This window comes from Oncorhynchus mykiss, chromosome 16 (genome assembly GCF_057628025.1).
Source record: "Oncorhynchus mykiss isolate SJ-2025 chromosome 16, ASM5762802v1, whole genome shotgun sequence".
Lineage (NCBI taxonomy): Eukaryota > Metazoa > Chordata > Actinopteri > Salmoniformes > Salmonidae > Oncorhynchus > Oncorhynchus mykiss.
Window position 1 is genome coordinate 12,641,954 of NC_143037.1, and position 22,516 is coordinate 12,664,469.

Consider the following 22,516-nt stretch of genomic DNA (forward strand, 5'->3'; position numbering starts at 1 on the left):
CTTAGAAAGGCATGGTAGGATAGATATAGGTCTGTAGCAGTTTGGGTCAAGAGTGTCCCCCCCTTTGAAGAGGGGGATGACCGCAGCTGCTTTCCAATCTTTGGGAATCTCAGACGACACGAAAGAGAGGTTGAACAGGCTAGTAATAGGGGTGGCAACAATTTCGGCAGATAATTTTAGAAAGAAAGGGTCCAGATTGTCTAGCCCGGCTGATTTGTAGGGGTCCAGATTTTGCAGCTCTTTCAGAACATCAGCTGAATGGATTTGGGAGAAGGAGAAATGGGGAAGGCTTGGGCGAGTTGCTGTTGGGGGTGCAGTGCTGTTGACAGGGGTAGGAGTAGCCAGGTGGAAAGCATGGCCAGCAGTAGAAAAATGCTTATTGAAATTTTCAATTATGGTGGATTTATCAGTGGTGACAGTGTTTCCTATCTTCAGTGCAGTGGGCAGCTGGGAGGAGGTGTTCTTATTCTCCATGTGTTAAGTGGGCATTGTGTCAAGAATCAGTGCGGCTTGGTTGGGTCGTGTTTCGGAGGACACATGGCTCTCGACTTTCGCCTGTCCCGAGTCCGTACGGGAGTTGCAGCGATGAGACAAGACTGTAACTACCAAATGAACGCCACGAAATTGGGGAGAAAAAGGGAAAACATTTAAAGTACTAAACAAAATGTTTACATGAAAAAAGAAGCAGTGCAGCTTGGTTGGATCGTGTTTCGGAGAACACGCGGCTCTCGACCTTCGCCTTGGAGGAAGCATGTTGAACTGTCGAAAGTGTGAGAGGATGTGTATCAGAGGAGGCTGGTTGGAGGGGCTATAGGAGGACAGGCTTATTGTAATGGATGGAATGTTTCATTAATTCCACTCCAGCCATTACAATGAGCCCATCCTCTTCTACCTCCTCCCACCAGCCTCCTCTGATGCGTGTGAAAGTAATTTAGACTAGATTAGATTTAGACTCCCAATAGCGGGACACGTGTTTTGTAATGTAGAATGACAATCAGAATTGATACCTCCTTGTCAGTTCCATTGGTTTTTGTTCACCGATCTAGGCAGGACCCTGTTTACAGTTTCTCTTGATCAGAGTCTAACACAAGCAAATGGCAGAGTCAGGGAAGCATGGAAATGCTAGAATTACAAGACAGATTATTCACAGGTAATTAGTTTTACACGTTGGACTCTCGTACCTTGAGTGGAAGCACCGGTTTATTTAAATTGTTACTAATCCAAATGTAAAGTGGATACTCACGGTCAGGGAACTTGGGAACCCGGTAGACACACTATTGTAGATCTATTCCAACGCATTGTTACATTGAGAGACTGCCTGGATATTTCATTTCGCAACGTAGACTTTGATCTGAAGCTATTCTTGTGATTATTGTGATTTTGCTATTCATTGTAAATGTTTGTAGGTCCTATGTAGCCAAATTGTATCTATGATCGTATGCTATCATTCATGCTAGCCAGTGCCTCGCCTAAACAGGTGTTCTACTCCGCTAGCCAACACCTCTACTCCGCTAGCCAGCGCCTCTCCTAAACAGGTGTTCTACTCTGCTAGCCAGCGCCTCACCTAAACAGGTGTTCTACTCTGCTAGCCAGCGCCTCACCTAAACACGTGTTCTACTCTGTTAGACAGCGCCTCTCCTAAACAGATGTTCTACTCTGCTAGCCAGCGCCTCACCTAAACAGGTGTTCTACTCTGCTAGCCAGCGCCTCACCTAAACAGGTGTTCTACTCCGCTAGCCAACACCTCTACTCCGCTAGCCAGCGCCTCTCCTAAACAGGTGTTCTACTCTGCTAGCCAGCGCCTCACCTAAACAGGTGTTCTACTCTGCTAGCCAGCGCCTCACCTAAACACGTGTTCTACTCTGTTAGACAGCGCCTCTCCTAAACAGATGTTCTACTCTGCTAGCCAGCGCCTCACCTAAACAGGTGTTCTACTCTGCTAGCCAGTGCCTCGCCTAAACAGGTGTTCTACTCCGCTAGCCAGCGCCGCGCCTAAACAGGTGTTCTCCTCCGCTAGCCAGCGCCTCGCCTAAACAGGTGTTCTACTCTGTTAGACAGCGCCTCGCCTAATCAGGTGTTCTACTCTGCTAGCCATCGCCTCAACCTAAACAGGTGTTCTACTCCACTAGCCCGTGTCTCGCCTAAACACGTGTTCTAATCTGTTAGACAGCACCTCGCCTAAACAGGTGTTCTACTCTGTTAGACAGCGCCTCGCCTAAACAGGTGTTCTACTCTGTTAGACAGCTCCTCACCTAAACATGTGTTCTACTCTGCTAGCCAGCGCCTCGCCTAAACAGGTGTTCTACTCTGCTAGCCATCGCCTCACCTAAACAGGTGTTCTACTCTGTTAGAAAGCGCCTCGCCTAAATAGGTGTTCTACTCCACTAGCCCGTGTCTCGCCTAAACACGTGTTCTACTCCGCTAGCCAGCGCCTCGCCTAAACAGGTGTTCTACTCTACTAGCCATCGCCTCACCTAAACAGGTGTTCTACTCCGCTAGCCATCGCCTCTCCTAAACAGGTGTTCTACTCTCCTAGCCAGCGCCTCGCCTAAACAGGTGTTCTACTCCACTAGCCCGTGTCTCGCCTAAACACGTGTTCTACTCCGCTAGCCAGCGCCTCGCCTAAACAGGTGTTATACTCTGTTAGACAGCGCCTCGCCTAAACAGGTGTTCTACTCTGTTAGACAGTGCCTCGCCTAAACACGTGTTCTACTCTGTTAGACAGCGCCTCGCCTAAACAGGTGTTCTACTCTGCTAGCCAGCGCCTCACCTAAACAGGTGTTCTACTCTGCTAGCCAGCACCTCTCCTAAACAGGTGTTCTACTCGGCTAGCCAGCGCCTCACCTAAACAGGTGTTCTACTCCGCTAGCCAACGCCTCACCTAAACAGGTGTTCTACTCTGCTAGCCAGCACCTCACCTAAACAGGTGTTCTACTCCTCTAGCCAACGTCTCTCCTAAACAGGTGTTCTACTCTGCTAGCCAACGCCTCTCCTAAACAGGTGTTCTACTCCGCTAGCCAACGCCACTCCTAAACAGGTGTTCTACTCCACTAGCCAACGCCTCACCTAAACAGGTGTTCTACTCCGCTAGCCAACACCTCTACTCCGCTAGCCAGCGCCTCACCTAAACAGGTGTTCTACTCCGCTAGCCAGCGCCTCTCCTAAACAGGTGTTCTACTCCGCTAGCCAACACCTCTACTCCGCTAGCCAGCGCCTCACCTAAACAGGTGTTCTACTCCGCTAGCCAGCGCCTCTCCTAAACAGGTGTTCTACTCCGCTAGCCAACGCCTCACCTAAACAGGTGTTCTACTCTGCTAGCCAGCACCTCACCTAAACAGGTGTTCTACTCCGCTAGCCAACGCCTCTCCTAAACAGGTGTTCTACTCTGCTAGCCAACGCCTCTCCTAAACAGGTGTTCTACTCTGCTAGCCAATGCCTCTCCTAAACAGGTGTTCTACTCCACTAGCCAACGCCTCTCCTAAACAGGTGTTCTACTCTGTTAGAAAGCGCCTCGCCTAAATAGGTGTTCTACTCCACTAGCCCGTGTCTCGCCTAAACACGTGTTCTACTCCGCTAGCCAGCGCCTCGCCTAAACAGGTGTTCTACTCTACTAGCCATCGCCTCACCTAAACAGGTGTTCTACTCTGCTAGCCATCGCCTCTCCTAAACAGGTGTTCTACTCTCCTAGCCAGCGCCTCGCCTAAACAGGTGTTCTACTCCACTAGCCCGTGTCTCGCCTAAACACGTGTTCTACTCCGCTAGCCTGCGCCTCGCCTAAATAGGTGTTATACTCTGTTAGACAGCGCCTCGCCTAAACAGGTGTTCTACTCTGTTAGACAGTGCCTCGCCTAAACACGTGTTCTACTCTGTTAGACAGCGCCTCGCCTAAACAGGTGTTCTACTCTGCTAGCCAGCGCCTCACCTAAACAGGTGTTCTACTCTGCTAGCCAGCACCTCTCCTAAACAGGTGTTCTACTCGGCTAGCCAGCGCCTCACCTAAACAGGTGTTCTACTCCGCTAGCCAACGCCTCACCTAAACAGGTGTTCTACTCTGCTAGCCAGCACCTCACCTAAACAGGTGTTCTACTCCTCTAGCCAACGTCTCTCCTAAACAGGTGTTCTACTCTGCTAGCCAACGCCTCTCCTAAACAGGTGTTCTACTCCGCTAGCCAACGCCACTCCTAAACAGGTGTTCTACTCCACTAGCCAACGCCTCACCTAAACAGGTGTTCTACTCCGCTAGCCAACACCTCTACTCCGCTAGCCAGCGCCTCACCTAAACAGGTGTTCTACTCCGCTAGCCAGCGCCTCTCCTAAACAGGTGTTCTACTCCGCTAGCCAACACCTCTACTCCGCTAGCCAGCGCCTCACCTAAACAGGTGTTCTACTCCGCTAGCCAGCGCCTCTCCTAAACAGGTGTTCTACTCCGCTAGCCAACGCCTCACCTAAACAGGTGTTCTACTCTGCTAGCCAGCACCTCACCTAAACAGGTGTTCTACTCCGCTAGCCAACGCCTCTCCTAAACAGGTGTTCTACTCTGCTAGCCAACGCCTCTCCTAAACAGGTGTTCTACTCTGCTAGCCAATGCCTCTCCTAAACAGGTGTTCTACTCCACTAGCCAACGCCTCTCCTAAACAGGTGTTCTACTCCGCTAGCCAACGCCTCACCTAAACAGGTGTTCTACTCCGCTAGCCAACACCTCTACTCCGCTAGCCAGCGCCTCACCTAAACAGGTGTTCTACTCCGCTAGCCAGCGCCTCTCCTAAACAGGTGTTCTACTCCGCTAGCCAGTTCCTTCTCCTAAACAGGTGTTCTACTCCGCTAGCCAGTGCCTCTCCTAAACAGGTGTTCTACTCCGCTAGCCAACACCTCTACTCCGCTAGCCAGCTCCTCTCCTAAACAGGTGTTCTACTCCGCTAGCCAGCGCCTTTCCTAAACAGGTGTTCTACTCCGCTAGCCAACACCTCTACTCCGCTAGCCAGCGCCTCTCCTAAACAGGTGTTCTACTCCGCTAGCCAACACCTCTACTCCACTAGCCAGCGCCTCTCCTAAACAGGTGTTCTACTCCGCTAGCCAGCACCTCACCTAAACAGGTGTTCTACTCCGCTAGCCAGTGCCTCACCTAAACATGTGTGCGTTTCTTTCGCCTCCAGATCTATTCCATTGACATGATCAAGCAGCGTTTCTGCTGAAAAGTAATAAATGTCATTTTTTGATGACGTTCCACTACATCCTAAGAGAGAGTTATAGAAGGTCAAACTGTGTCCGTGAGAAGGCAGTGGTGCACTAGAGCCATACCAAACACGGAGGACTAAAACGACATTTGCTTACATTGAGAACCTTCCACACTCCGCAGCCAAGTGACAGAACAAAGGAACAGGAGCCTTAAGTCAAGTTTACACCACTGGTTTGGGTGGCTGGTTCCTGTACTTAATGCGAACGCTAGAACGCACTCAAGGACACCATTTACGAGTGCTGTGACAGGCGGCATTATGTGATTCTGATTATGTATGCCGTGGCGAAGCCAGCATAACCTCTTATCAGGTCTTCAAAACACCCCCACCTCATCCTGTCATCCCCATCAATCCCATCACTCAGGGGGCTAGTTCAGTTTCACATGTGTAATGATGTACTGTTATATTCCTCTTGTCTCTCTCAGACATCCTCCCTGTCAGGCAGCTCTTCCCGTTATCTCTTTAATGCGCCTCTCATATCTCCTCCGCCGGTGCTCAACGAAACATTTAAATCATGCTTCAACTTATTTATTGAGGCTCAGTACCGCTCAGGTACCTCGCAGCGTATAAAAAGAGTGCTACCTGTGAAACGAAGCTTGTGATTAGAGGGGAGGAGGAGAGGGTCAGGTCATAGGTCAGATCCCAAAAACTCCTCTTGGTCACGATGTTATGCCAGTGGGTCTCCTTTCACGGTACACTTGGTTTGAAAGACAATATCTCAGGTCAGGATCCAGGAAATAGTGAGACGTTCTAGGGAACAGGAGCCAGGAGCAAGGAGAATGTTCTTGGGGAGAGTGGAGGTGCATTCCCCACAACAAACTGATCCGTCCTGGCAGCCTTTTTATATCCTTCCATAGCAAAGAGCTAGAGAGCCTCTCCGGAGCAGGAATAACATAAAAGGTCATCCCAAACAAGGCTGAAGTGGGGCTCCAATGCTTTTTCCTCTGTCAATTCTACTATTTTGCTCCCCACCCCCCCGATACGCAGCAGTACTCTGGACGTCCTCTGTGGCTATTGTTAATATAATCAAACATACCATCAGAGCTGAGATATCAGATTGAAAATACATCACTGAGAGAACAGTAGGTAGGCAACTGCTAGTGACTGTTGACAATTAACACAGGAGGCTTTGAAAGTATTGTACCCCAGTGTTGAGTGGAGCATAATTGCTTTGTTGGTGACGGGTGTGTATAAAATTCAATGGAGAGTGTAATACATTAATTCACTGGATAATTCGTTTGCTGGCTGAAATTTAAAGTTGGAATAAGATATAGCTAATAATGAAAATGTGAACAGACAAGTCATTCCAAATCGAAGACGAGTAATTGGCCGTTTTGAAAACAGGTGCTGATCATATCATATGCAAAACCGTCAAATTATACCCGATGGAGAGTCTTTTAATTGAAGTTTCTTGTCAGTGTTCACTATATATCATAGATGAATCTGGAGATGCTCAGCATTCATTTGGAAGGTTGGGTTCATCTGAGTAGAGTAGTGTGGAGTAAAGCAGTCCATTGACTTGTCTTCCTGTGGGTTAGTGAAAATAGAGGAGGGGCCAAAGGGCTGCCGTCTACTCGTTACACCATCACAGATCACACCCCACCAGAGAATCCATCCTCGTTAATTACAGTAATAAAATCCTCCTGTGCTTCAACCGGTCCCGCAAGAGACGATCTTCCTCCAGTTCAGCCGTTAAAACGCCCAGCCGACGCTCAGTCAACCATTGATTATGGGCCACGGATGTGGAACGGAGCGGAGGACCCTGGCTGGTCTGCCCGAGAAGGAGTAGTTATGGTTTCATCCAGATCAAAGGAAATACATTCATTTGGCATCATGCCTAGTTGTGTATTTCAGTCACATGAAATATTCATCTGTATCAGTCAGTCTGAGTAGTATTATTTGTAAAGAAAAGGCAAAATCTGGACTTTAAATACAGGCTTCTAAATAATTGAATGTATCACTAAAAATCTATATTCCCTTGCCTTGAATGAGGCTGATTCATTCTGCAAATCAACTTAACACAGACACGTATTGTGATGAATCATCATCATCATCATCATCATCACGCTATTTCATATAAATGCATTTCCATGTAATCTGGACACCAGTCTTGTCTGCTGCAGTTACTCAGGAGATAAGGGCTGACTGAGGGAGTATCATCAGAGCTAATCTGTCCACCGAGGACAGGGCCCCGAAGAGTCATTAGATTTACTGCAGTCATACTGGGGCCATTGTAGTTGCAGTGGCTGAGGATTACAATGGGCCCCACGGAGATAAATCTTTGCCAAATTGTGCTCATGATCTATGATGAGGGAGATGTACAGAGCAGAGAGGAGTGGATGGGTGGCAGGTAGCCTAGTGGTTAAGAGCTTTGGGCCAGTACCTGAAAGCTTGCTGGTTTGACTTGGTGAAAAATCTGCCGATGTGCCCTTGAGCAAGGCACTTAAGCCTAAATGCTCCTGTAAGTCACCCTGGATAACAGTGTCTGATAAAATGTAGGCGACCATTTTTGCCTCCACTTAACCACTACTCATAGGGCTGTGTGAAGTATGATGATTAAGTAACATGGGGAGGAATGACAGGAGGAAAATCCTTTTGTTTCATTCAGAGCTTGATTCCAGGTGGCTTTATTACGGTTCTGACTAATGTCTGACCTCCTTGTAGTCTCTGTACTCTGCAAGGTAAACAAACCGAGATATCTGTAATTTATTCCACGCAAACAGCGCCTGTCTTTGCAGCACCTCAGCTCCTCGAGCTTGTCATCAATGTCTGTCACAAATTGTCATTTCCTGCCAACCAGCCCCCGGAGCATATGGTCCTACCGATGTGTGTGTGTTTGTGTGTGTGTTTACAGCAGCTGCTCGAGACTTCTTCCTGGCACACAGAGATCACAATTATGCTGTGGGGTCCCTGTAGGGGTCATGACACACACACACACACACACACACACACACACACACACACACACACACACAGAAAGACAAGATTTCCAGAGCCTTATTTCAGAGGCAACCAGGCAGCTAACACTGGTTGAAACTCATCTTCACTTTTAGCAGTGTCACTTGGTTTCTCTGAGGAGTGTTGAGTTCGAAATGAGCTGCTTATTTACTGGGACTGAGACGGGGGCCCGCCTGTTGTTTGTAATTCTGCACATCTTTACTCCTCCCCCAAGGCTGGGGCAACTTGGTATGGAGGACCAGTTACTCACTTTCTGTTCTCTCTCTGTCTTTCTGGAGTCTCTCACTTTCACAAACTCTTTCTCTCTCTCTCTCTTTCTGGAGTCTCTCACTTTCACAAACTCTTTCTCTCTCTCTGTCTTTCTGGAGTCTCTCACTTTCACAAACTCTTTCTCTCTCTCTGTCTTTCTGGAGTCTCTCACTTTCACAAACTCTTTCTCTCTCTCTCTCTTTCTGGAGTCTCTCACTTTCACAAACTCTTTCTCTCTCTCTCTCTTTCTGGAGTCTCTCACTTTCACAAACTCTTTCTCTCTCTTGCAAACTTTATTTTTCAGTCTCTCTCTCCCCCACCGTCTCATTCCCTCTTTTCCTGTCTCTCTTTTCCTTCCCTTTTCTCTCTTTTTCTCCCTCTTTCTCTCTCTCTCTCATTTTCCCTCCCTCTGTTCCTCTCCCTCTTTTTCACTCTTTTCTCGCTCTCTTTTCCTCTCTTTCTCTCTCTTCCTCGCTCTCCATTCCTCTCTCTCCATTCCTCTCTCTCCCACTCCCTCTCTCTCTTGTGCTTTCAACCTCTTAAATGACATAAAGAAGTGTTGTACGGGGGAGAACAACACAAATGTCTGCAGTTCATTGGTCTTTGTGACAGACGCTGTGATAAAGAGGTCCACAAAGAGGTCACACAGTTTATTCACTGTTTTAAGAATACGCCTTTTACTGCAAAGCAAGTCAGCAGAATCTACATGACTTGTGCTTTGCCCATAATGTTTAAGTTAGAGGTACAACTGAAACACTGCAATTATTTTGCTGTTGCTGCTTTGAAATGCCAAGATAACTAATTGAGGAAGATTGTGTCCAACGCCATACATGAATTCTTCATCATTTATTTTCATCCTTTAAGCACAGCAAGAATGGAAGCTCCCGTATCCCACACTGTGGAAATGGCTCTTTTTTTTTTGTATTGACAGCCAGATAGAACTAACCATTACTCTTTAATTTCAGAGCAAAGTGAACCCTGTCAACGTGACTCCCGTCATTCAGGCCGTGGACCAGGACAGGAACATCCAGCCTCCGTCACAGAGGCCAGGCATCCTCTACTCCATCCTCATTGGTAGGTCCCTGTTAACACGGCTGTCATCTACAGTTCATTCGGAATGTATCTACACACAGTAACACGTAATGACAAAGCGAAAACAGGTTTTTAGAAATGTTTGCACATTTATAAAACAGAAATACCTTATTTGCATAGGTATTCAGACCTTTTGCTATGAGACTCACACCTGAAAACAGGTGTATCCTGTTTTCATTGACCATCCTTGAGATGTTTACACAACTTGATAGGAGGCCACCTGTGGTAAATACAATTCATTGGACATGATTTGGAAAGGCACACACCTGTCTATATAAGGTCCCACAGTTGACCGTGCATGTCAGAGCAAAAACCAAGACATGAGGTCAAAGGAATTGTCCATAGAGTGCCGAGACAGGATTGTGTCGAGGCACAGATCTGGGGAAGGGTACCAAAACATATCTGCAGCATTGAAGGTCTCCAAGAACACAGTGGCCTCCATCATTCTTAAATGGAAGAAGTTTGGAACACTTCCTAGAGCTGCACTCCACCAATCAGGCCTTTATGATAGAGTGGCCAGATGGTAAAAGGTAAAAGGCACATGACAGCCTGCTTGAAGTTTGCACCTAAAGGACCTTTGGCCTTAATGCCAAGCGTCACGCCTGGAGCAAACCTGGCACCATCCCTACGGTGAAGCATGGTGGTGGCAGCATCATGCTGTGGGGATGTTTTTCAGCAGCAGGGACTGCGAGACTAGTCAGGATTGAAGGAAAGATGAACGGAACAAAATACAGAGAGATCCTTGATGAAAGACCTGCTCCAGAGCGCTCAGGACCTCAGACTGGGGTGAAGGTTCACCTTCCAACAGGACAACGACCCCGAGCACACAGCCAAGACAATGCAGGAATGGCTTCGGGACAAGTCTCTGAATGTCCTTGAGTGGCCCAGCCAGAGCCCGGACTTGAACCTGATCGAACATCTTTGGAGAGACCTGAAAATAGCTGTGTAGCGCCATACCCCAAAAGAGTTGTCTGTATTCGCTGCCAAAGGTGCTTCAACAAAGTACTGACTAAAGGGTCTGAAAATACTTATGTAAATGTGATACTTATGTTTTCTTTTTTATAAATTTGCTAAAATGTCTAAAACCTGTTTACTTTTTGTTTTTATGTAGTATTGTGTATAGATTGAGGGCAAAAAAACAATTTAATACATTTTAGAATAAGGCAATAACGTAAAAAAAAATCAAGGGTTCAAGGGTTCTGAATACTTTCCAAATGCACTGCTATATACAGTCACCACTGTACCACGCATTGCAGAGGGAATAGCTACAGTATCTCCCGGGCCTTCAGAGGGGATAGGTAGCTCCCGGGCCTTCAGAGGGGATAGCTAGCTCCCGGGCCTTCAGAGGGGATAGCTAGCTCGCAGACCTTCAGAGGGGATAGCTAGCTCCCAGGCCATCAGAGGGGATAGCTAGCTCGCAGAACTGCCGAGGGGATAGCTAGCTCCCAGGCCATCAGAGGAGATAGCTAGCTCCCAGGCCATCAGAGGAGATAGCTAGCTCCCAGGCCTTCAGAGGGGATAGCTAGCTTGCGGACCTGCAGAGGGGATAGCTAGCTCCCAGGCCTGGCCATGCAGAGGGGTGGTAGTTGTGGGGACTCAGCTCAGGCAGCAATAGCCAAAAGGCTGGTGGTGGGAAGGGAGGGAGGATGCACTGGAGAGATGAGTGGGAGGCGGGGTAGGATGAGATGCATTTCTGCCAGCGGCGAAGGGGAGTGGAGGGCCACCTGTGGTGAGCTGAGATGAGCAACGCAGGGCTATTGCAGGGCTGGAGCAGGCAGCAGCACAGCTGTAGTCCCTGCAGGGAATCATGCTGATGTGGAATGCTCCCCTCCTCGCTCCCCTGCTCTCTGGGAGGCCAATAAAGAGATGTCTGGGCGAGAGAGAGAGAGAGAGACCTGTCGGTCAGAGACAGCGATGGATCCGTCTGTCTGGAAGCAGTTCAAACCCTTCAATCCCTCCGCCTTCTTTACCCCGATCATTTGAAAGCAACCTGGTATTCTCTGACATACACTGACAATAAGCTTTTAATACTTTTCATTATAATTACAGTCATGTATACGTGTAATGACAGGTGCAGTAAAATGTATTAAAAGTAACGATATATAGAAGACTTACAGTATTTTCCTAAAGACTCCATCTTCTCCCCTGACTTTCAGAGTGACGGTTGCTTATTTCCCTGTCTCCCGTCTTAGGCAAGCCTGAGACGTACGTCGACTTCTTCTCCCTGAACAGAACCACCGCCGAGCTGCAGCTCCTCAAACCACTCATCAGGGACCTGTACAATAGATTTGACTTGATAATCAAGGTAATCAGAATAAAGCTCTGTAGCCCAGGATGCTCTCTTCATGACAGGATCATGGTCTTTTATTCTTATTAAGAGGGGAATGATCCGGTAAATCACACCTGGAAAGAGGCAGAGGCTGGGGATGCACTGGCTGTAGGTGTAGGTGTAGGTGTAGGTGTGTGTGTGTGTGTGTGTGTGTGTGTGTGTGTGTGTGTGTGTGTGTTAAACCCCATCAGGATGAGTCAGGTATCTCACACACCATCGCCCAGGAGGCTTGTTGCTTTAAACTCCAGAGGGCGATGATCCGTTAAGTCTCTGCACGCTACAAGGATCCTCCCACTCAGAGGGGAATATGAACATGAGCTTCTGGAGATAGAGCTCCTTTATCAGGCCAGGGGAAACTCCTGTACTACAGAGGGCTCAAAGTCAGGAGCAAAGAGCCCAGTGCTGTGTGTTATATTACATTTTTTTGTGATTGCTTAGGCATCAACTTTGAAACTATAGGCAATTTTTTTGCAAAACTCTACACACCAACCACAACACCTTACTCCAAACCAGCACAACATTATACATCTCTTGCAAAAGCAAACAATTCTTGCAAAACTATTCAAACTCTTTTTTTTTTTTTTTCATGTGGTTTTGCGTCTACAGTACACACAAACCATCATTTGAATGAGCACACGAAGCACCAACTAGGCACTGATGGTGTAAACGAAAAACACTTGTGGCTTTTTCTTTTTCTGTTTGCAGGGAAAAGCAGTTTGCAATAAAGTTTTGTCATACATGTATTAAACACACATACAGTCGTGGCCAAAAGTTTTGAGAATGACACAAATATTAATTTCCACAAAGTTTGCTGCTTCAGTGTCTTTAGATATTTTTGTCAGATGTTACTATGGAATACTGAAGTATAATTACAAGCATTTCAGAAGTGTCAAAGGCTTTTATTGACAATTACATGAAGTTGATGCAGACTAAATATTTGCAGTGTTGACCCTTCTTTTTCAAGACCTCTGCAATCCGCCCTGGCATGCTGTCAATTAACTTCTGGGCCACATCCTGACCGATGGAAGCCCATTCTTGCATAATCAATGCTTGGAGTTTGTCAGAATTTGCGGCTTTTTGTTTGTCCACCTGCATCTTGAGGATTGACCACAAGTTCTCAATGGGATTAAGGTCTGGGGAGTTTCCTGGCCATTGACCCAAAATATCAATGTTTGTTCCCCAAGCCACTTAGTTATCACTTTTGCCTTATGGCAAGGTGCTCCATCATGCTGGAAAAGGCATTGTTCGTCACCAAACTGTACCTGGTTGGTTGGGAGAAGTTGCTCTCGGGAGGATGTGTTTGGTACCATTCTTTATTCACGGCTGTGTTCTTAGGCAATATTGTGAGTGAGCCCACTCCCTTGGCTGAGAAGCAACCCCACACATGAATGGTCTCAGGATGCTTTACAGTTGGTATGACACAGGACTGATGGTAGCGCTCACCTTGTCTTCTCCGGACAAGCTTTTTTCCGGATGCCCCAAACAATCGGAAAGGGGATTCATCAGAGAAAATGACTTTACCCCAGTCCTCAGCAGTCCAATCCCTGTATGTTTTGCAGAATATCAGTCTATCCCTGATGTTTTTCCTGGAGAGAAGTGGCTTCTTTGCTGCCCTTCTTGACACCAGGCCATCCATCCTCTCCTTGAAGTTCTTGATGATCTGATAAATGGTTGATCTAGGTGCAATCTTACTGGTAGCAATATCCTTGCCTGTGAAGCCCTTTTTGTGCAAAGCAATGATGACTGCACGTGTTTCCTTGCAGGTAACCATGGTTGACCGAGGAATAACAATGATTCCAAGCACCACCCTCCTTTTGAAGCTTCCAGTCTGTTATTTGAACTCAATCAGCATTACCGAGTGATCTCTAGCCTTGTCCTCGTCAACACTCACACCTGTGTTAACGAGAGAATCACTGACATGATGTCAGCTGGTCCTTTTGTGGCAGGGCTGAAATGCAGTGGAAATGTTTTTTGGGGGATTCAGTTCATTTGCATGGCAAAGAGGGACTTTGCAATTAATTGCAATTCATCTGATCACTCTTCATAATAATCTGGAGTATATGCAAAATGCCATCATACAAACTGAGGCAGCAGCCTTTGTGAAAATTCATATTTGTGTCATTCTCTAAACCTTTGGCCACGACTGTACACACAGGTATGCAAATGTGCAAAGGTTTCCGAACATAACACACTATCAATACAAATGAGGGGAAAATGTTCTAACACTCCTCAAACAACCAAAGCGCAGTAGAAGAAAACTAAAACATTTATTCTAGAAAAAAAAGAACATAAACAAATGTGGCTCCATCTCACCTTCTTTGTGGGTCTGGTCATAAGACTTCATCCACATCACATGTTGTCTTCAGCTGGGCAGCATGGAAAGTATCGTCTGGAGTGCCGTATTCAGACCTGGCATGACCCCTGATCCATGTCTCCACAAGCCTCCTCTATTGCCTGTAGAAGGGGTATGTGTCGGTGGGGCTGGTGATCATACACCTTCCAACCACATGCAGAGAAGAATTCTCCAATAACATTCAAGAACGGAGAGTATGGGGGAGATTGAGTGAGATGAAAAGTGGGTGTCCTGTGAACCAATTGCGGACCACAGCAGCCCGGTGGAAACTAACATTGTCCCAGATGATAACGTACCTGGGCTGCTCTGGCCCCTGGTCATTAGGGATTAGGGGTCTGTTATGGAGGGTGTCAAGAAATGTGATCATGTGTGCAGTGTTGTATGGGCCTAGGATTGCATGATGGTGAAGGACGCCTTTTTGACTAATAGCCGCACACATTGTATTGTTGCCACCACATTGTCCCGAGACGTTGATGAAGGCACGGTGTCCGATGATATTTCTGCCGCAGCCCCTTGTTGTTGCAAGGTTGAAACCTGCCTCGTCCACATATATTAGCTCATGATGCACTGCATCTGCTTCTAGCTCCATGACTCTCTGAAAGAGTCAAGACAAGACAATGTAGCACAGTATGAAAAGACAGGGATCAGTCAATATGATGTAGCACCATACACTTCCAGATCCAGTACCAATGATAGGATAGTATAGCTCACCTGCACATATTCATATCTCACTTGTTTTACACGGTCTGTTACTTTCGAAAGGGACTCTGTACAGCTGCTTCATCCTAAATCTATTGTGTTTCAGTAGACGAGACAGTGCAGAGAGACTCACTCTGTTTCAGTAGACGAGACAGTGCAGAGAGACTCACTCTGATTCAGTAGACGAGACAGTGCAGAGAGACTCACTCTGTTGACGTTTTGGAATATGGTGTTATCTCATTATGTGGTCCTGCAGTTCTCGGAGTCTGATGCAGTTATTTGCAATGACCATATTTACAATGTGGGTCTCCTGCTCTGGGGTGAACAGTCGACCTCCTCCACCAGATAGTTGTTTTTGCAGTTCTGTAAAAGCATTTGAATGGTTTTAGTGATAGATCCTTCTCATTATGTAAGTACAGTACATATTACTGTACCAGTAAGACTACAGCCCGGTTCTCATTTCGAAATATCCAGATGATACCTGTAACAGTTTAGCGGCTCAGATTTGGTTGAACTCGTTGCCCAGCCTCCCTCATGCTCATCCCATGATTGACAACATGGTCAACCACAGTCGCTCTGATTTCATCAGTTATTGTGTTCCTGATTCCCTGTGCACCAACAGCCAGTATAGAAAAGGGTTCTCCAGCTGTCCCCATAAGAATCCCTTTTGGTTCCAGATAGAACCTTTTGGATTTCAGGTACAACCATCTGCAGAAAGGGTTCTACTTGAAACCAAAAGGGTTCTTCCTGGAACCCAACAAGGGTTCTTCAAATGGTTATCCTATGGGGACAGCCAAAGTACCCTTTTAGGTTCTTGATAACACCTTTTTATCTAAGACCAGCAATGTGCTTGAGTGATGTTCTCCTTCAGGAGTCAGAGTGCCCTCCTCCTCTCTCTTTCCCCTTCAGCTTTCGTCTTTCCATTCCTCCCTTCTCCCTCCCTCCATCCTTCCCTCTCCCTCCATCCCTCTAGTCTGAGAGTGGGAGAGATCAGCACAGCAGTAAACCCATTTACCAGTCTGCCCTGTCCTCTGTCAGTTATAGAGTTCTAATCCTTTGCCTCTTTTTTTACAAGGCAAAAAAACCAAAACGATTATCTTTCCATAAGCATCTGTTGGTGTTGGAAAGTTTATTCGAGGCTTCATTGAGTTGGAACTTGCCAGGCTGCGAATAAAGCAGATACTGCCCTGCGGCTGCGTTTAAATATAGACACACAGTATGAATAAATCAGATACTGCCCTGTGGCTGCGTTTAAATATAGACGCACAGTATGAATAAAGCAGATACTGCCCTGCGGCTGCGTTTAAATATAGACGCACAGTCTGAAAAAATCAGATACTGCCCTGCGGCTGCGTTAAATATAGACACACGGTATGAATAAAGCAGATACTGCCCTGCGGCTGCGTTAAATATAGACGCACCGTATGAATAAATCAGATACTGCCCTGCGGCTGCGTTAAATATAGACACACAGTATGAATAAAGCAGATACTGCCCTGCGGCTGCGTTAAATATAGACGCACCGTATGAATAAAGCAGATACTGCCCTGCGGCTGCGTTAAATATAGATGCACAGTATGAATAAAGCAGATACTGCCCTGCGGCTGCGTTAAATATAGACGCACCGTATGAATAAATCAGATACTGCCCTGCGGCTGCGTTAAATATAGACACACAGTATGAATAAAGCAGATACTGCCCTGCGGCTGCGTTAAATATAGACGCACCGTATGAATAAAGCAGATACTGCCCTGCGGCTGCGTTAAATATAGACACACAGTATGAATAAAGCAGATACTGCCCTGCGGCTGCGTTAAATATAGATGCACAGTATGAATAAAGCAGATACTGCCCTGCGGCTGCGTTTAAATATAGATGCACAGTATGAATGAAGCAGATACTGCCCTGCGGCTGCGTTAAATATAGATGCACAGTATGAATAAAGCAGATACTGCCCTGCGGCTGCGTTAAATATAGATGCACAGTATGAATAAAGCAGATACTGCCCTGCGGCTGCGTTAAATATAGATGCACAGTATGAATGAAGCAGATACTGCCCTGCGGCTGCGTTTAAATATAGACACACAGTATGAATAAAGCAGATACTGCCCTGCGGCTGCGTTTAAATATAGACGCAGAGTATGAATAAATCAGATACTGCCCTGCGGCTGCGTTAAATATAGACACACAGTATGAATAAAGCAGATACTGCCCTGCGTCTGAATAAAGCAGATACTGCCCTGCGGCTGCGTTAAATATAGACGCAGAGTATGAATAAATCAGATACTGCCCTGCGGCTGCGTTAAATATAGACACACAGTATGAATAAAGCAGATACTGCCCTGCGGCTGCGTTTAAATATAGACGCACCGTATGAATAAAGCAGATACTGCCCTGCGGCTGCGTTAAATATAGACACACAGTATGAATAAAGCAGATACTGCCCTGCGGCTGCGTTAAATATAGACACACAGTATGAATAAAGCAGATACTGCCCTGCGGCTGCGTTAAATATAGACGCACCGTATGAATAAAGCAGATACTGCCCTGCGGCTGCGTTAAATATAGACACACAGTATCAATAAAGCAGATACTGCCCTGCGGCTGCGTTAAATATAGACACACAGTATGAATAAAGCAGATACTGCCCTGCGGCTGCGTTAAATATAGACGCACCGTATGAATAAAGCAGATACTGCCCTGCGGCTGTGTTTAAATATAGATGCACAGTATGAATGAAGCAGATACTGCCCTGCGGCTGCGTTAAATATAGATGCACAGTATGAATAAAGCAGATACTGCCCTGCGGCTGCGTTAAATATAGACGCACCGTATGAATGAAGCAGATACTGCCCTGCGGCTGCGTTAAATATAGACACACAGTATGAATGAAGCAGATACTGCCCTGCGGCTGCGTTAAATATAGATGCACAGTATGAATAAAGCAGATACTGCCCTGCGGCTGCGTTTAAATATAGATGCACAGTATGAATGAAGCAGATACTGCCCTGCGGCTGCGTTAAATATAGATGCACAGCATGAATGAAGCAGATACTGCCCTGCGGCTGCGTTAAATATAGATGCACAGTATGAATAAAGCAGATACTGCCCTGCGGCTGCGTTAAATATAGATGCACAGTATGAATGAAGCAGATACTGCCCTGCGGCTGCGTTTAAATATAGACACACAGTATGAATAAAGCAGATACTGCCCTGCGGCTGCGTTTAAATATAGACGCACCGTATGAATAAAGCAGATACTGCCCTGCGGCTGCGTTAAATATAGACACACAGTATGAATAAAGCAGATACTGCCCTGCGTCTGAATAAAGCAGATACTGCCCTGCGGCTGCGTTAAATATAGACGCAGAGTATGAATAAATCAGATACTGCCCTGCGGCTGCGTTAAATATAGACACACAGTATGAATAAAGCAGATACTGCCCTGCGGCTGCGTTTAAATATAGACGCACCGTATGAATAAAGCAGATACTGCCCTGCGGCTGCGTTAAATATAGACACACAGTATGAATAAAGCAGATACTGCCCTGCGGCTGCGTTAAATATAGACGCACCGTATGAATAAAGCAGATACTGCCCTGCGGCTGCGTTAAATATAGACACACAGTATGAATAAAGCAGATACTGCCCTGCGGCTGCGTTAAATATAGACGCACCGTATGAATAAAGCAGATACTGCCCTGCGGCTGCGTTAAATATAGACGCACCGTATGAATAAAGCAGATACTGCCCTGCGGCTGCGTTAAATATAGACACACAGTATGAATAAAGCAGATACTGCCCTGCGGCTGCGTTTAAATATAGACACACAGTATGAATAAAGCAGATACTGCCCTGCGGCTGCGTTTAAATATAGACGCAGAGTATGAATAAAGCAGATACTGCCCTGCGGCTGCGTTTAAATATAGACACACAGTATGAGTAAAGCAGATACTGCCCTGCGGCTGCGTTTAAATATAGACACACGGTATGAATGAAGCAGATACTGCCCTGCGGTTGCGTTAAATATAGACACACAGTATGAATAAAGCAGATACTGCCCTGTGGCTGCGTTTAAATATAGACACACAGTATGAATAAAGCACATACTGCCCTGCGACTGCGTTAAATATAGACACACAGTATGAATAAAGCAGATACTGCCCTGCGGCTGCGTTAAATATAGACACACAGTATGAATAAAGCAGATACTGCCCTGCGGCTGTGTTTAAATATAGATGCACAGTATGAATGAAGCAGATACTGCCCTGCGGCTGCGTTTAAATATAGACGCACCTTATGAATAAAGCAGATACTGCCCTGCGGCTGCGTTAAATATAGACGCACCTTATGAATAAAGCAGATACTGCCCTGCGGCTGCGTTTAAATATAGACGCACCTTATGAATAAAGCAGATACTGCCCTGCGGCTGCGTTAAATATAGACGCACCTTATGAATAAAGCAGATACTGCCCTGCGGCTGCGTTTAAATATAGATGCACAGTATGAATAAAGCAGATACTGCCCTGCGGCTGCGTTTAAATATAGATGCACAGTCTGAAAAAATCAGATACTGCCCTGTGGCTGAATAAAGCAGATACTGCCCTGCGGCAGCGTTAAATATAGACGCACAGTATGAATAAAGCAGATACTGCCCTGTGGCTGAATAAAGCAGATACTGCTTTATATAGACACACAGTATGACAGAGAAGCATCTGAGAGGAATAGACTCAGAATGGGGGGGAGGGTGCAGCTGGGTGTCTGGTGGACAGAGACATATACGTTCCTGATGACTATCATATTTGAACTGGATTTGACTGATACCTTAATGTGATTGACTATCGGAGTGGTTTGAGAGATGTTGATGACATACTTGTTAATCACCCTTAGTTGAGTACATGGAGTCGGTCATCCAATGCTTTCTACCACCAGTGTAATGGAATGGAGCTGCAGAGTATAAGTTTGGTTATGGATCACTTCTAAGATGTAATAGTTTCAGTAACTGCTTGTTTAAATTCTGTTTGTTTAAATTTGGTTCTCATTCTGTTTGATATGATCGCTGCTCGCGGGTGTCAGTTATAGAATCTGATCTTAGTTGGGGGGGGGGGGGGGAGGAATCGACTTAATATTCCCCCACCAGGGAGGTGTGAAGTGCTTTTGACACAAGACATTGCTATTCATATATACACAGTTACAAACTGTTCTCGCCAGTAATGGAGACCATGCTGTCACTCACTTAACACTTTGGCTTCCATGTTGAGTTCTCACAAGACATGGCCTCAGAGGCGAGGATGGTGTTTGATGCAGTAACCTTGAGATTTGTATTGAAAATAATATTTAGTATTCCACAGAAACACAAGTGTTTTGGTTGATTGTGCGTGGGGCATATTGTTCAAAACGGACTGCAGAATGATACAGTTGCAGTGCCTCCATAAAGTGGTCACAACAACCCCGGACTTTTTCCGTATTTTGTTGTTTTACAAAGTGGGATTAAAATGGATTTAATTGTCATTGTTAGTCAACGATCTAAATAAAATACCCTGTAATGTCAAAGTAGAAGAAGCATTCTAAAATTTGTAAAAGATTCCTGAAAAATCAAACACTAATATATATTCATCAGATAAGTATCTGAGTCAATACGCGTTAGAATCACCTTTGGCAGTGATTACAACTGTGAGTCTTTCTGGACATTTCTCTAAGAGCTTTCCAAACTTGGATTGTGCAACATTACTCTTTAAGAAAATCCTTCAAATTGGTTGTTGATCATTGATCGACAACTATTTCAGGTCTTTCCATAGGAACATGCACTGTCTTCTTGGGAAGCAACTCCAGTGTAGATTTGGCCTTGTGTTTTAGGTTATTGTCCATCTGAAAGGTGAATTCATCTCCCAGTGTCTGGTGGAAAGAATGAACCAGGTTTTCCTCTAGGATTTTGATTAGCGCCATTCCATTATTATTTTTATATTGAAAAACTTCCAATTCCTTAATTTTTTACAAGCATACTAATAACATGATGCAGTCACCACTTTGCTTGAGAATATGGAGAGTGGTACTCAGTAATGTGTTTTTATTGGATTTGCCCTAAACATAACACTGTATTCAGGACAGAAAGTGAATTGCTTTGCCACATTTTTTGCAGTGTTACGTTAGTGCCTGTTGGAAACAGGATGCATGTTTTGGGATATATATGCTTCCTCATTTTCACTCTGTCATTCAGGTTAGTATTGTGGAGTAACTACAATGTTGTTGATCCATCCTCAGTTATCTTCTATCACAGCGATTCAACTCTGTAACTGTTTTAAAATCACCATTAGCCTCATGGTGAAATCCCTGAGGGGATTCCTTCCTCTCTGGCAACTGAGTTAGGAAGGATGCCTGTATCTTTGTAGTGACTGGGTGTATTGATACACCATCTGAAGTGTAATTAATAATTTAACCTTGCTCAAAATTATATGCAATGTCTGCTTTTTTAAAATTTGTACCCATCTACCAATTGGTGTCCTTCTTCGTGAGGCATTTGAAAACCTCCCTGGTCTTTGTGGTTGACTGAGGGACCTTATAGATGATTGTATGTGTGGGGTACAGAGGTAGTCATCCAAAAATCATGTTAAACACTATTATTGCACACACAGTCCATGCAACTTATTATGTGACTTGTTAAGCACATTTTTACTCCTGAACTTATTTAAGCTTCCCATAACAAAGGGGTTGAATTATTTTTGACTCAAGACACGTTCTGACCAAAGTTCTGTTATTTTATCTTTGTTTTAGTATGGTCAGGGCGTGAGTTGGGTGGGCAGTCTATGTTTGTTTTTCTATGTTGGTTGTTGAGTTCGGCCTAGTATGGTTCTCAATCAGAGGCAGCTGTCAATTGTTGTCCCTGATTGAGAATCATACTTAGGTAGCCTGGGTTTCAGTTTTGGGTTGTGGGTGTTTGTCTTCCGTGTCAGTCGGGACTGTTTCGGTCATTTCACGTTTATTGTTTTGTATTTCGTAGTGTTCAGTTTATGTTTTAAAATAAACATTATGGACACTTACCACGCTGCGTTTTGGTCCTCTGATCCTTCTCACTTCTCCTCCTCAGAAGAGGAGGACGAGATCCCTTACAGACATTTCAGCTTTTCATTTTTTATTAATTAGCCAAAATTTTGAAAAACATAATTCCGCGTTGAAATTATGGGATATTGTTTGTAGGTCAGTGGCAAAAATCTCAGTTTAATCTATTTTAAATTCAAGCTGTAACACAACTAAATGTGGAAAAAGTGAAGGGGTGTGAATAATTTCTGAATGCACTGTAAACAAAATGCTATTTTAAAATCGACAGCAACATCCATACTGTACCATCAAAGGACAATTAATAATTTATTGTATTTTTATAAAATAAAATGAATGGGGGGGGGGGGTTAAATTTGCCCTGTTACAGAAGCATGTAATGGAGATGTTTCTTGCATATCCCCCTGAGACACCCGCAGGGGATGTGGGTCACGATTGTACAGTGCCCTTTGGACAATTAGAGTTAAGTGCCTTGCTCGAGGGCACAGCAACATATTTTTCACCTTGTCGGGCTCCGGTATTCGAACCAGCAGCCTTCGAACCAAACCT

At 45.5% G+C, this 22,516-nt stretch overlaps 1 protein-coding gene across 4 annotated transcripts in view; it reads left to right on the top strand.

Annotated features, from left to right (window-relative positions):
* The window catches only part of LOC110492834 (protocadherin-15-like), a 303,674-nt gene that overhangs the window by 138,332 nt on the left and 142,826 nt on the right, over positions 1 to 22,516 (top strand). For all 4 annotated transcript variants that reach the window (XM_090201917.1, XM_090201916.1, XM_036946203.2 and 1 more), the window contains 2 exons: positions 9,407 to 9,515; positions 11,726 to 11,838. In XM_090201917.1, coding sequence (XP_090058043.1) covers positions 9,407 to 9,515; positions 11,726 to 11,838 — 222 coding nt within the window. The remainder of the gene's footprint in view (positions 1 to 9,406; positions 9,516 to 11,725; positions 11,839 to 22,516) is intronic.